Genomic DNA, 15,639 nt, shown 5'->3' on the forward strand with positions numbered 1-15,639 from the left:
GGAGCCGTGTGCTGTCTCCTCCCTCAGCCATCAACCACCTACCCTGTCATAGACTCCTCTCTGTAGTATAGAACAGAATAGAATAGAATAGAATAGAATAGAATAGAATAGAATAGAATAGAAAACACTGAACTGAACAGGAGCAGCATGCAGGCACAGTGGTTGCCAATCTCACAGCATAATGGTCTTGGGTTTGATTGCTGGTTCTAGTCCTTTCTATGTAATGTTTGCATGTTCTCTCTCTCTCTCTCTCTCTCTCTCTCTCTCTCTCTCTCTCTCTCTGTTTCTCTCTCTTGCTCTCTATCTGTGTGTGTGTGTGTGTGTGTGTGTGTGTGTGTGTGTGTGTGTGTGTGTATGTTCCTCCTAGTTGCTCAAGTTTCCTCCCACAGTCCATACTATTAGTGTGTGTAGTTCGCCCAATATGGGATGGACTCCAGCAACTTTCTTTCTTTTTTTTTTTTTTTTTTTTTTTCTGGGGGTAAAGACAAATGTATGAATGAATTCACTTAATCCGAACTGAACTGAGGGAAATTTCCCTGCTGCAGGAGACTTGTAACTTTTCCTCCTGTCTGTCAGACTCTATCATCGACCCACATTGTTTGCATTTTTATTTGCCATATAAATGCATAACTCAAAAAAAAAAAAAAAAAAAAAAAAAAAAAAATCACACCGATTACATAATTTTAAAAAATGCATCCCTGGTCGGTCCAGTTTGAGCACACAGCCATGGACCGAAATTTGCCAGGAAACAGTTGAAAGACCAGGGAGATACACGGACCCATTTGGATGTGACACACAGGAGTACCATGTGGAGTAGCGTCATGTACTCTGAGTCTTACAGACCTTATTAAAGTTAGATACTTAGGAAATAAGTATGCCGCACATTTTGCACCGTAGTATTAATGTACTGTGATATTAGAAAGCGGCGTTTTTCTGAATTATTTTGCCAGGGTTACGCGTAGCCGAATAATGGGGAAATCAAAGGTAAGCTTAACGTGTGCTAGCCAGTTAGCTTTAGCTGAAGTGAGCAGTCGTGATATAAACTAAACTTAAGCGACAGTGCGTGTTTTCTTTATACTTAAATGTGTTAAATGATATCCGGTTATCAAAGAGAAATGTATGTCGCGTTTAGCAGTTTACGTTATCTGCGTAACGCTAAGTAATTAACGTTAAACTTGTTAGATTGGCAACGCTGCTGCGGCTAAGATAAAGTTATACAGCTTAATTTAATGGCTCTGTTGCATTAATCTGTCAGCTGGTGTCGTTATCTGAGTGGTATATGTGCAGCAACATGTTTGGTGACAATGTAATGTTATGTGCTTAGTTAAGTAACTAACTTTGGACGATACTCTGCTTTCAGACCAAGAATCAGAAGAAATCCCGAGTGACTGCCAACCATGTGGCCGAGGAGGCCTACGGGACCGTCCCCCACTCCTTCGTGTTTCATCGGGGTCAGATCGGCAAAAACGTCGGTCAGCTTGTCCTGGATATGCGACAAGTCATGAGGCCATACACTGCTGAGTCCTTGAAGGTGTGTGTGTGTTCGAGTTACTTGGTTTAACCACCAGCTCATCTGCTAAGTGGTACCGCTTGGGATTGATGGTGTGTTTTTAAGTTTGATTGGAAAGTCACTAAATTGGCTCATATTTAATCACACATTAGGATTTAGTTACTTTGAAAATGTCAGTGGTCGCCTTAGTTTATCTCATGCCTTGTTGGAGAACCACTGTGCCTTTAGTTCTATCAAATGTCTGTGGAACTTTTATGGATTTTGTCACATTATTTTTTTCCATGTTTGTTTGACAGATCAGGAAGAAGAATGTGCTCAAAGACTTTGTGTCAATCGCAGGACCTCTGGGAGTAACACACTTCATAGTCTTCAGCAAGACACCCAGCAGTGTCAACTTGGTGAGATCATCGTCTAAAACAGACTATTTACGAACAAGACATTCTCAGCTGGTGATGGATCAGCCACCTTGTATCTGAATCCTGATATCTAGTTGAAATTGCATGATCTATCTCTCAAGTCTTGAGTGATATTGACACACCATGGGTTTCCACATATATCGGAAATGAGATTACTTACTGTTGAATGTGTCAATTTTGCAGTTACCAGTCATATGAAACAGAAGAAAAACAAGAATGGCAGCTGTTATGATTCATGTCAGGGCAGCCAGTGTTAAATAGCAGTGTATGAAATCACTGAGGTGTAAATACAACACGTTGCCAATTCAGTTGAATTCAACAATGCTCATCTGATGACTCTGCAGTTGTATAGTGTTAAGCCTTTAACATTATCAGGTCAAATAAACAACACGTTTTTCCCTTTTCAGCGACTGGCTCGACTTCCCAGAGGTCCCACACTTTATTTCAAAGTGATCAAGGTACCAGTATGAATGCATAGAAACATGAATTGTGTTAGATGGATGGGGCCCAGATGATGACAAATTCAAATACTTGACTGTTGAGTGATGTTTTTCAAAGTAAACGCACTGATGGACCCAGATCATCAAAACTGTTTTGGTATTTATTTTTGGAGTGTTTTCCTCACATAATGACTCTTAAACTTTTTTTTTCCCCCTCCCAGTATTCCCTTATCAAAGATGTGGTGTCGTCACTGAAGAAGCACAGGATGCACGAGCAGCAGTTCACACATCATCCACTGCTCGTCCTCAATAACTTTGGGTCTGACGGCATGCAGGTCAAACTCATGGCCACCATGTTTCAAAATATGTTTCCTTCCATCAATGTGCACAAGGTATGTCTGATTAGTAAAATGGTAGAAGAATCAAGGGTTCAGGAATTATTGGCATGATGAAAGTATAGTCTTCTGAGGTTACTGCTGAAGAGTTGTTCAAAGTAAACGCTTTCTGACCTCATGATCCTTGAATTCCAGCATTTTTTTTAGTTTCTGTAAGAATTGTAGATTATATTTTTCTTTTTTTGCAGGTTAGCCTTAATAACATCAAGAGGTGTGTGCTTCTGAATTACAACCCAGAGACTCAGGAGGTAGAGTTCCGTCATTAGTAAGTATATATATTTTATCAAACTTATTGTTTCCTCATTTAAGATTAATTTATTTTCTTGCAAACTAGCTCAGTGAGGAGCATAGCATTTGCATACCTTTACTTGTGAATGTTGATATCCAGAGGTGACAAAGTACAGCCCATGTGGCCTCGAATGAAACCGTATCTTAAAAAGATGGTCTGGCTCGAATGATGACAGATTATGACATGACTGTTCAGTGATGCTTTGTCAAAGTAAACGCACTGATGGGCCTCCATTTAATAAATTAAAAAAAATTAATAAAATACATTCATAGCTCTAGTATCTATTGATTGTTCAGCATCACACTCACCTCCGCTGTCTTGTTCCCAACCTGCAGCAGCCTGAAGGTGGTTCCTGTGGGCATGAGCCGTGGCGTGAAGAAACTGATGCAGGAGAGGTTCCCCAACATGGGCAAATTTGAGGACATCAGTGAGCTGCTGTTGAAGTAAGATTCTCGTCAAGGTACAATTACCATTCAGCGCGAAGGCACCAAGGCGCTCCGTTTTATAGTGAACCTTGTCGTTATAGCAGTTTAGTAAAATATACGACCCTGGTGGTGTATCTGAAGAGCCCAGGCTTGATTGTGCCCTGCTCTACAACTTTCAGGGGAGCTAATCTTTCAGAGAGCGAAGCAGAGCAGGATGGGGAGCACAACATAACTGAACTTCCACAGGTCTACTCTGGCCGTGGCAACATGGCGTCCCAGCAGAGCGCTGTCCGCTTGACTGAGGTAATTATGCCTAAGGAGTATAATATTTGCACCCATATGTCAGTGATGTTGGGTGGCAGCTGAATTAAATTGCTGTTCTGTCCTCAGATTGGTCCTCGCATGACTCTGCAACTGGTTAAGATACAAGAAGGCATGGGAGAGGGCAACATCCTCTATCATGCAACTAGTGAGTGCATCTGTCTTTATTTTTTTCTTTCATGCTTGCTATTCTGATGTAGATGATGATAAGAAAAAGTATGAACCCTGTGATTTTTCTCAAAAAGTAAACGCTTACTGATACATCCTGGGACTGCTTGGACTCATGTGGACTTCATCGGAACTGTCTGTAAACGGGTTTTTCTTGTATACTGTGTTTGCAGTCTCCAAGACAGAGGAAGAGCTCCAGGAAATCCTGAGCAGAAAAGAGGCCCAGCTCAAGGAGAAACAGGAGCGTCGCCAAAAGCAGGAGCAGAATGTTGCTCAGAAGAAAGAGAAACGGGATGCGCACAAGTAATTTTGCTCTCAGGATCATTTTCTCGACATAACTATTTTCCTGTTGATTGGAGTTGAACGTTTCCTGTTTTTATCCCACCAGGAAAAAGAGCCTGGAGGGCATCAAGAGGAAGCACCAGGTTGAGCAGGAGGACAGTGAGGTGGAGGATCCAGGAACACAGGACGATCAGGCAGCTGCCATTGATTCTGAAGACGAGGTGGAGTACTACAGACAGGCAGTCGGGGAGGAGCCAGAAGAAGGTGATTGTAATTCATACAGAAACTTTTAAAGCATATGTTCAGTGTTTTTCAACCCAGGCCTTATTGAATGGTTGATACCCATAATTTATAGCCATACATAGCTCAGCCTCAAGGGAAAAAGTGTTGATACAGATGCAAAATAAAACGTATTAGAAAGCAGCGCTCGCAGCTTATTTTTTGAGTGGACAGTTGTGTGCTGTGAGTTTTTTTGAAGTTGCCCTTCGATCTAAAACATGTCTTATGTTTTGGCAAAATGACAAATAACCATATTTTTTTTGATCAGGCATGTTCCCTGCAGCCAAGAAGAGGCGACATCCAGGAAAGTCCCCAGGACCCTTAAAGAAGAGGAGGTTGTCCTCTGGTAAATCCTCGGGGAAAGACAAAAATGCGAAATCACCAAAGAGATACGGTTCAGAAGGACAGCACAGAAACAACACAGGAGATCAACAAAGAAAAGGAGGGAACAAATTTAGGGATGGAGAGAAACCGTTTGTGAAGAGAAATCGACCCGGTGGTAAGACATTTGGGGGTAAGAAAGCTGGTGACGGGGAAAAGAGGTTTGGTGGGAAGAAAAAATTTGACAAAAACAAAATGGGTGGAAAGAAGAAAATGCAGAGGGAATTCAAACCCAAGGGTCAGAAAGGCAAGCCCGGCTTCAAGAGGAAAGGTCCTCATGCCGGGGCAAAGCAGGGCTTCAAACAGAAGAAAGGCAAAGGCTGATTGCGCCCCCTCCTGGATGGACAGAGACAGTCACTGCACTGCCGGAAGGAACACCAGAGGGCAGCGTGGTATCACCACCACTGCAAAGTGGGGCTGGAGAATGTTTATTGTTGTAAATCATCAGAGACTCAATAAAAGTTCTACTTTTTTTTTTTTTTTTTTTTTACTGTATGGATGAATAAGTAAAATGTGCTTGGACTAATAAAATGCTTGAGGAAACAAGTTCTGCAATTTTGTGGGTGCTTTTATGTTTGAAAAGGTTTTCTTGGTGCACACACGGGTGTCTGGACATGCAGGCTTTGGGCGTCTGGCTCATTTTCAGTCATTATCTTGATGGAAGGATACAGACTTACAAGTATTATTGGCTTTAAACAGTGGCTAGCTGAGCACAGTCGAGCTGGTCCAGCCCTGCTGCCTGAGGGGAATACTTGGGATTCACATTGCACACACATATAAACAATGGGGCATCAGTCAGTCAGTCAGTGACATACAAGGATCCTAGACGTTAGGCTAAGCTTTCTTTGTAGTTTGGTAACACTTTGATGATTTCAGAAATGTCTGGAAAATCAACATGATGGCCATGGAAACAGCGCAAAAACAAGGTTTGTGCTACAAAAGTGCATGCATAACATTGGTTACTCTTTACTGTAGAGGTATTTTGTAAAAATCTGAAGTACCGCTTTTATAAGATGGAGTACTATTGTGCAGAATACAAAGTCATGCTTTTATTGACTGTATGGTTTAAAAAGGCATGTCATGGAGAGTTTCACTTCCTCAGATTTTAGAGGTTATGGTTACGGGGAAGTGAAATGGCATAAACTGTGTTGCTCAGCCTCCACACTGCACTTAAATTACGCTCAAGTAGAACTGGTGATACTTTCTTCACACTTGAACAGGAAATGCAAGACAATCAGACTGACAGTCGTTTCACACCTCAGTGCACAGCAGACCTGCTTTTGGTAAGTGTCTCATGGTTTATATTCATATTTAACATTTTAATTTTTGAAAGCCTTTCCGTGAATGGGTGTGTTTCTCAATTGGAAATGATAAACACATTGTCACATTTTTTCTAAAAATTGTGTAACATCCTATTTGTAAATTCAGCCACGGGTTTGCCTAACTTTCAGCCAGAGCTTTACCCTGTTGTGTAGAGGGTGATATGGAAATGAAACAACTGACATGAGTTAATTTATTTTTTATTTCCAGATATTGTAAAGGAAAATATTTTTGGATGGTGTACAAAAGCAGATAACTTCAAGCCACAATCACCATAAAAGATGGTTCGAAACGCCAGTTGTGAGAAATTTCAAATAGCACTGTTGCCCTCAGTGTATGGGATTGAATTCTGTATTGCACTGGTGGGCAATCTGTTTGCCCTGTGGCTGCTGGTGACCAGAGAGAGAAGGAACTGGCACACCGGTGTTGTCCTGTCCTGTAACCTTGCCATCAGTGACCTGCTCTATGTTCTCACCCTGCCTTTGCTGATTGTGTATTACAAACTGGATAAACACTGGACATTTGGTGATGCGGTGTGCAAAATAGAGAGGTTCCTTTTCACCTGCAACTTATATGTGAGCATCTTCTTCATCATGGGGATAAGCGTGAACCGCTGCGTGGCCATTGCATACCCCTTCTTCACTCGAAACCATGTGCAGCCCACTCACGCCAAGGCTGTCAGTGTCTCCATCTGGATCCTTGTGGGAGTGATTTCCTCCCCTGTGCTGAGATTTGCCTCCACTTGCACGGCCAGGCATGCAAACAAGACGCTGTGTGTCTCCTACTGCGACCAGCTTGATGAAAGGTCTCACTTCACTTACAAAATCTTCCTCTCTGTGTTTGGATGCCTTGTGCCATTCCTGGTTACTTTCGCTTCCTACTCTGTGGTGATTTGGGTGGTGTGGAGGAATGCAAATATAACCGCACTGGAGAAACGCAAGGTTGCCCTGATGGTCATGTCAGTCATTGTGCTCTACGCCGTTTCCTTTGGGCCTTACCATGTCTTTCAAAACTACCACTTCTACCTGAAAATTAAATATCCTGACGACTTCATCTGTTGGGTCTACGATTTTTACCAAGTGTCCAAGGGACTGGCAGCTCTGAACATGTGTATCCATCCACTCCTGTACATGGCTGTGTTTGACAGTATCAGGATAGCTTGCTGTGGGAAGCATGCAGAGGAGAAATGAGGAGAAATAAATAATTAAGACTGCTGTTTTCCTGATCTTAATTAATTTGGCTGAATAAATGTGAAAAAAGTCAACTGAATGAGGCCACACTCTGGGGACTGTGTAAAAATCCTCTGACTTCACCTCTGCTGAGGAACTTTGTTGTATTTCTACTCTCCAAGTCTCCAAAATGATGTGTTTTGGTCATTATATTGTATTATTTTGTAACATTAATGCTGGCACATATACAGATCTGTAATAAAGGACTCTTCATTCCCACATTTATTTATTCATATTTTTTATAGGTTCGTGTGACACTGAACTTCTTGATATTGAAGTTATGGAAGTTCTGAGACTCCACTCCAACTTGTTCAAACTCAGTGTATCTCAAAGGTCATAATACCTGGAAATGGGAAGACACTGGAATTATGATGTACATAATTTGCATTCTTTATCCACTCCAGTTCTGGCATGCACCCATGTTTTTGCTGCATGCATCACTAAACCACCAGATTATCAGTCGTTCTCATCCTAACTGGCAGAACTGAATACACTCAATATTTTAGATCTGGGGTGCCAAAGGTGACACTTTATGATTTGAGATAAATATCAAATTTAATCTCCTATTGTAAGCCAAAATTCAGTATGTCTTTGTTTGACAGATCCATTGATTTTTTTTTTTTTTTTACGAATTTGCATTGTATTTTCCCCAAATTTTAAGACATGTTAAAGAAGGGTTTTTTTCCCCTCACATTCAAAGGACCATAACTTTTTTTGTAAGGTTTAGGCCATGCACTACACTGCGTACTGCTACTAAAAATACTACTAACAATTTCCTTAACCACCAGGGTCTCTGTATAGCAAGGTGAACATTAACGAAAATCACCATATGCTTAATAAATGCACAAAAAAGATTCAGACGTTATTGTATTTTGCTATAATATTGGCTATCAAAGTTAAGTAAATTCATAAAAGTAATATTTCTGCTGAAAATTAATATTGGTTTAATATCCAGCTTAAATGATTATATAATTTTCCTTAGATAATGTAGACATGTAAATAGACACAGAATGAACATAAAACAGATGCACTGCCATAAATAATGTAACATAATAGCTGTAACATAGCTTTTCTTCGATACTGTTTCCTCATTTATTAACAATGGGGAAGGAGATTTTTTTTTAAATCCCTTTTTAAAACATTAAAAACAGATATAGTAACTTTACAAAAAATACACTATTTCCCCTTCTCTGAGTAAAGCGAGGCTGTAACAATACAGTAATGTCAGTATGATACAAACAAATGTATTGGAGACTTTTATTGTGAAGTTAAATAGACAGCGTCACCCGGAAGTGTATTCGGCGGCGCCTCTCCGTTCCCAGCGCTCCCGGAGCTGAAGCTAGCCGAGAGGATGCCGTCGAATGAATACGACGAGTGAGTGTCTCTGTGGACATTTAATGATTATTTTTGACACTGCTGGTCGTCTAAGCTTCTCATATTTAATGTCTGTCGTTCTCCCGCAGCTCCAAGCCCAGCTGGGCCGACCAGGTGGAGGAGGAAGGAGATGAAGGTAAAGAGCTAACAGTTAGCGGTTAGTTTGACGTCTGCCGGAGGAGGAGGCCAGCCGGGCGGTTTTCACCCCCACGTGGTTTTATGCTTTTATGCTTTTATACTAGAGCCATACATTTTGTGATTATTTACTTCTCCCACAAGTCACACTGTGAAACTTTAGGTGTAACTGATTGACGAAAGGTATTATTTTATGAAAGCGCTCCGACATATGCCTCGGCCTGGCCGCGGTGACGTAGGCAGCGTCATTAGCGAACAGTGCTAAGCTAACTTAGCAAGTTTGCAGCTCATCAGCGAGCCGTGTTGCAAATTTTAGTCAGACTTGACACCCGTAGTGTAATGCCAACCTTACCAGGTGGTATTATGGTTGATTCAGGGGTAAGGAAAAGTGCTTTGTAATCAATGTAAACAGTAAAAGTAACTCATTTGCATGGTGGCAAGTAGTGCTGAACCACACAATGTGTTTGTAGTGGACCAGTTACATGCTATTTCTCCAATGTGAGGCTGTTGGACAGATCACAAAAGCGCAGAACAAATTAAAGACCTTATCGAGCAGGCAGGAGAAACAGTAGTCTCTTTTTTTCTCTTTGGCATTGTTGTATTATCAATCTCAAGTCTCTTTATTGAATAAGCTACATATCCCTTTGGCAGGTACACTACCGTCTCCCAAGGAAACCATCAAAGGAAACATCAAAACCGTAACGGAATATAAAATAGATGAAGATGGAAAGAAGTTCAAGGTAATTTGTTTTTCTGTTTAGGAAGTTGTTAAAACCTGGTCAGACTATCGTGGTTCTTTACCTATCTGTACATTTAGTTCATTTACTCTGCTGTCTCCTATTGTATTTCAACCAAAATTGAGAGAGAATTTAATGAAAGTGCCAGTACTGAGACATTAATAAGAAAGCACAGCTAATAGAAAATGAGTAGACAGTGTAGAGGTTTTATCCTTGTCAACATAACCATGACTTTGGTCTCAGGTGTGCAGAAAGCAGTGCTGTTTTACCAATAAAATGAACATATCTGCAATGGTTTGCGAGTGGTTCATTTAACCTGTTAAAAAAGCCTCAAAGATGATAGTGCCAGTATTTAATGGAGCCCTGCACAGGTTGTTGTGCTAATCAAATGTTGGAAGAGAGTCACAGTATTCTGCACAGGGCAGTAATTTTTATATTGATGTTATTGGTAGTATTTGTTATGTATGTACTGTGTATCATAATGTATTTGATTGCATATACACTTTTTTTTTTAATGTTCTCTAGATTGTGCGGACCTTCAAGATTGAGACAAGAAAAGCCTCAAAAGCTGTTGCCAGGAGAAAGGTCTGCTTTTAACTTGAAATTAGCCGCAGCAGCACTCACTTTGAAGCAACAGCTGGAAGATTTAATTTATGGGTATATTCTAAATCATATACGGCTTTTCATGGCATTTCAGAACTGGAAGAAATTTGGCAACTCGGAGTATGACGCTCCAGGTCCTAATGTTGCCACCACAACAGTCAGTGATGACGTCTTCATGACTTTCATTTCCAGCAAAGAGGTGAGAGGTTCTGATCCTGTGCTGCTGTTTTGATATGTAACATGCAAACATGCTTTTATTGTGGTGATTGTCTGTCACTGATTCTGTTCAACCTGTTTAATCGGTCAGTACCACTTACCCCCATTTGTCATTTTGTTGCTTATATCCTCAGTATATTTATATGTATGTTATAAATATAAACTGTTGTTTGCCCTGGTTTTTAACATGCTGCTGTAGAAAAAGAAATGAATTGACCTGAACTGAACTTTTGCAGGACCTAAACGCCCAAGACCAGGATGAAGATCCCATGAACAAGCTGAAAGGACAGAAGATTGTGTCTTGTCGTATCTGCAAAGGGGACCATTGGACCACCCGTTGTCCGTACAAGGACACTCTGGGCCCCATGCAAAAGGAGCTGGCCGAGCAGCTTGGGCTTTCCACCGGAGACAAGGAGAAGCCTGCTGGCTCTGGTACCGTCAGCACTCTCTAAACAGTTGTTTGGCATGACCTGTTGTCACATTTGGTTGCTTGTTTTCAAAGTCGATGTGACGATTTTTACCTTTCCTTCACCAGCGGAGCCTGAGCCGGCACAGCCAGCACAGAACAAGACAGGGAAGTATGTGCCTCCTAGCCTGAGGGATGGAGGCACGCGAAGAGGAGAGTCCATGCAGCCCAACCGCAGAGGTGGGAGTTTGAATGCTGGGTCTATGCAGTCATTCTGTGTACTTCTGTCATTGTAGTCAGTGCATACTGCAGCTTCATGGAAATTGTTCAGATACACCAGAACTAACAGTACATATATATTTTTCCCCCAATAGCTGATGACAACGCTACCATCCGTGTGACCAATCTGTCTGAGGACACTCGTGAGACTGACTTGCAGGAGCTGTTCAGGCCCTTTGGGTCCATCTCCAGGATCTACCTGGCCAAAGACAAGAACACCGGACAGTCCAAGGTCAGTGAATGCAGCTCAAGAGCCCTCAGTGACTATGTTTACATGCACACCATATTGCAGTTCGGGTCAAAATTCCGGTTAAGGTAATTGCACTGCGGCAACTGGAATATTCCATTTACATGTTATTTGGCATATTCCTGCAGGGCTTAAAGTACTCCGGCATGGTGCCGGATTTCTGGCTTGACGGGCATTTTTTTTTTTTTTGGCAACAATTTGGCTTAAGTTAGCATTTAACGAATGATCTTCTGACTTTCAGCGAAGCACATGGGTAGATCCACCAATAGTATAGTGTTATCAAGTTCAGTTGGCCAATAACAGCTGAGTGGGGAGGGTCTAAGAACAGCATGCCTTGTGCGTTTTGTACAACAGGTGGATGCGGCAGTCTACCGTCCAGTAGAATAGATCCGGTGGAGCTAAGCAGCGTTGAAGTAGAGTAGAGAAGGGCAGAGAGATGAAAGCAAAATACATTCAGTGTTTCCCCTATCATTCTATTGGCGGGACGCAGCGCCTGCCCCCCGACACGCTAAATTAATTTTCAAAGTAAAAAATAAATAAAATCACAACAGAAATAATTTAACGTCACGTTTCTGTACCCGCACTCATCCATATGCAGACAGAGAGAGATCAGATGAGGATCACACCTGGACCCACGTAAGTGAAATAAAGAATTAGTGTTGCGTCGGCTCCAGCCTCCTGAAAACAGGCGAAAATATCGGCATTTTTTTTTTTAACGCACGGCGCGACAGCCTGAGTCGATCACCAGTGGCGAAGATGAGTGAGTTTGCACTCCTCCGGTCCCGATCCAAGTCGAATGGACGCCCACACGGGCGTTTAAAGCACTACTGCCGCTGTTACTCACGACCAGAGCCTATTCTATTAATATAGATTGATATAATATAGATGGGTCAATGAGTACAAATCTGAAGAATATTGAGCAACTTACAGGGATGCAAACAGAGCAGTTAAGGGTCAACTTAACTAGGGCTCTATAATTTCCGCGAACACGGAATCGCGGAATTAGCCGAAAAAAACGGAATCTATTTTTAACGCGGAATTTGACATAACTTGAATGAAATGCTGTTTTGTGTGGGATATGAACATATATCTGGAGAAAATTACATGGAGAGAATCTGGGTGGCACAACCCCTCCAGTGGTTTCACCTGCAACTGCACCACCAAGAAAAAACACCTGCACTGGCACCGTACGAGTCCAAAAGGCAGAGAAACTTTCCAGCTACAGCAGCGCATTGACATAGCTTGTGTAACAAAGCGAAGAGTCGCCACTCTATTTGCCACTCCTTCACTGGCTAACAGCTGCACACTGACAGCTTAGCTTGTCTATTCAAAGAAGAGGTATCACTTCGGCTTATTTTTCAAACCATGTTATCACAAGCATACTCCTGCTCATTCACTGAATTGTTAGGTCTGTTTGATAAGTAATTTACATGTTTAAAACAAATAATAAACAAATAATGTTTAAAACAAATAATAATTTAACAGTAATCAGCAAAACTGAGGTACCTGTGGGTACCTCAGGTACAGGTTTCAGGCTCAGGAAAATTTTTCACTTTAAGCCCTGTTCCTGTGTTTCGGCGTATTCCACTCTCTTACGTAATGCGACACTCAGCCGTAGGGGGCAGCAGTACGCGTATAGGTGTCTGGTCTGCCGGAAATACAGAAGAAGTCTTCTGTCGCTATTTCTGTATTTTCTCCCATCGATATACTCCATGATATTTAAGTCTTTCATTAGCTGAAGGCGGACTGCAGTCTCCTGGAGCTTGCTCCTGGCTTTCGCCATGCTGTAGTGTGCGCCATGTTGTTTCCCCCGCTTGCAGTAACCATAGCAACAAAGACGCCCCAGAATTCCTTGCGAATTGAGCATGTGCAGTCGTGACTGAATATTCCAGTTCGGGGCATTTTCCGACTAAGGTGTTTACATGCCACAGTATTCCGGTTAGAACAGGCATATGCCAGGGGTCTTATTCGGAATTCCCTCCAACCGGAATATGACCGTAATCGGGTTTGGTGCGTGTTTACATGACTTGTGTGCAACCAGAATATTGTGAATATTCCAAATAATACTGGAATATGGTGTGCATGTAAACGTAGTTATTGTTGTTAAGTGCAAGACATTTGGTACGGCATTCGTCTTGCAAGGACAGCTCCTGGTGTCTATAGGTGTGGAGTTCCAGATGAATCATGCATAAGATGAAAGAGGAGCACAGAGATGCTGATTTGGTAGGGAATTTAAAAAAAAAAAAAAAAAAAAAAAAAGCTTCAAAAAGTAGAGGTTTCTTTGCAGCAGCAGATCACACCATTTTGCTTTAATAACTTAAATAATTGCTATCTTAACTGTATTGTGTACCGATTTATTTAAATTTATGTGCTAACTGCAATCATCAACAAATCGAAATAAACACTTTCAGCGAACTTATACAGCACAGCCAGTTGGTCCCATACAGAGTCTTCATGATGAGTAACAAGGATTACCTTGGTTTCCTGCAGGGCTTTGCCTTCATCAGTTTCCACCGTCGGGAGGATGCAGCCCGAGCCATTGCAGGCGTGTCAGGATTTGGATATGATCATCTTATTCTCAATGTTGAATGGGCCAAGTAAGTAGTATTGTAAAACTGATTTAACATTAATGCATGGTAATGATACTTGTTATTGTAAATCATTTATTAACTCCTGTCTTTTTTTTTTTTTTTTTTTTTTTTTTTTTTTACAGACCATCAAACAACTGAGGTCCAACCAGAGTGTTTGAGGAGAATGCCAGATTTTATTATTGTGGTAAAATACGGCTGTAACCTAAATAAAGAAGTGATCAGAACCAGATTGTGATAATTCCCTTGTTGTCATTGGCTCATAAATGCTGTGTAGATAGCCCTGAAAAACATTAAATAACCCTTACATTGTAGAGCATTTGCAAAGTGACTGTCTTAAAGTTCATCTTTTGGAAGATTAATTAGCAGATTGAGAATTAAAATGTTAAGTTATATCCATGTGTTGGAAATGGAGTCATGATTGACATGTCACGTACTCATGAAAGTTTTAATTGTTCTGCAATATTACAGACTGTATTGTTGGATTGCAGAGATGACTTGGCTTACAAGTATAACTGTTTCAGACCCCATCCCCCCACACGTTTGAAGTATTGCCTTAACTTCTGAATCAGAAGCATTTCTTGTTCAGCTTTACTGTGTTATCCCAAAGTATAAGCTGAGCTTTATTAAATAGCACTTTTTGAAAGTTAGTGCTAGACAAATGGAAAACTTTTTTTTTTTTTTTTTTTTTAAAAGTAACAGGAGTCAATATCAGTATAGAGTGCCATTGAGACTTCCCAATGTCACACAAAAAAAGATGAGATTTTCCACTGAACTCCATATCCACTGTATAAAGTAGACCTTAAGCTGTTAGAAATGCATGTTGGTCAAGCTCCTGCACCTTTTATAAATTGACTGCAAGCATAGAAAGTACAAGCGAATTGCAAAATGTGACCTTGGCATTACAGGGTGGACAATAGTGAAGTGCCCCATATATATTTAAAGGAAACAATGTTATGGTTTTGTCAACAAATGTTTTTTGTCAAAACATGACTTTTTTCACCTACTGTATTTTGAATTGTGAACAGGTAGGCTACATTTGGAAATAACACTCTACAACAGCAAAATAAATAAATAAAACCTTCAACTAGATGAAAAAACAAGATTGATATAAACAAAACAAAAACCATTTGTCCCTAAATGTAGGCCTACCACGAAAAGTATGAACATAGGTATCCTTTCAAATGGTTTCTTTCTCTGCATATGTTTTGTCCTCCACTTGACTTCTGGAACACTGAAAAACTTATAAAACTGTTATAAAACTAGACTTGATGACGGGGTGGACAATGACAGGGAGGACATTTTTGGCTGAAGTTAGCATTTAATGAGCACATGTTGGGCCATTAGCTAGCAACATGTATCAGTTAGGAAGGTGACTGGGTATACTTTAACAAATATTTTGAATTTCTGAAAAGCATTTATATAGATTCATATTTTGCAATGACAGGGTGGACACATTAAGATTGGGGTTTGGGGGGTTTCTTATAGTGGCAGTAACCACCTAATGATGGGGTGGACAGCAAATCCAGGGACACATGCAAAACGTTTATTATTATGACATTAGACCATAAATGATCCAATTGACTCATCTTATTCAAG

At 40.9% G+C, this 15,639-nt stretch overlaps 2 protein-coding genes across 3 annotated transcripts; both read left to right on the forward strand.

Moving 5' to 3' along the window:
- Positions 1-762: 762 nt before the first annotated feature.
- LOC115363161 (suppressor of SWI4 1 homolog) lies at positions 763-7,431 on the forward strand. The gene is made up of 13 exons (XM_030057262.1): positions 763-984; positions 1,361-1,531; positions 1,807-1,908; positions 2,334-2,384; positions 2,588-2,758; positions 2,950-3,026; positions 3,386-3,493; positions 3,655-3,778; positions 3,866-3,944; positions 4,138-4,267; positions 4,353-4,510; positions 4,794-5,227; positions 6,508-7,431. The coding sequence occupies exons 1-13, from the start codon at positions 970-972 to the stop codon at positions 7,414-7,416; spliced, it is 2,529 nt and encodes an 842-aa protein (XP_029913122.1). The 5' UTR covers positions 763-969; the 3' UTR covers positions 7,417-7,431.
- A 1,286-nt stretch (positions 7,432-8,717) lies between these two features.
- Positions 8,718-14,281, forward strand: eif3g (eukaryotic translation initiation factor 3, subunit G). Of its 2 annotated transcripts, XM_030057879.1 has the most exons (10): positions 8,718-8,829; positions 8,919-8,965; positions 9,616-9,704; positions 10,227-10,286; positions 10,399-10,503; positions 10,757-10,952; positions 11,056-11,166; positions 11,301-11,437; positions 13,943-14,049; positions 14,166-14,281. In XM_030057879.1, the coding sequence occupies exons 1-10, from the start codon at positions 8,807-8,809 to the stop codon at positions 14,179-14,181; spliced, it is 891 nt and encodes a 296-aa protein (XP_029913739.1). In that variant the 5' UTR covers positions 8,718-8,806; the 3' UTR covers positions 14,182-14,281. The 2 variants fall into 2 exon arrangements, with proteins under 2 accessions (XP_029913739.1, XP_029913737.1); XM_030057877.1 differs by lacking the exons at positions 13,943-14,049; positions 14,166-14,281 and adding an exon at positions 13,547-13,659 and having other exon boundaries at positions 11,301-11,465.
- Positions 14,282-15,639: the final 1,358 nt, after the last annotated feature.

This window comes from Myripristis murdjan, chromosome 8 (genome assembly GCF_902150065.1).
Source record: "Myripristis murdjan chromosome 8, fMyrMur1.1, whole genome shotgun sequence".
In the NCBI taxonomy this organism is placed as follows: domain Eukaryota; kingdom Metazoa; phylum Chordata; class Actinopteri; order Holocentriformes; family Holocentridae; genus Myripristis; species Myripristis murdjan.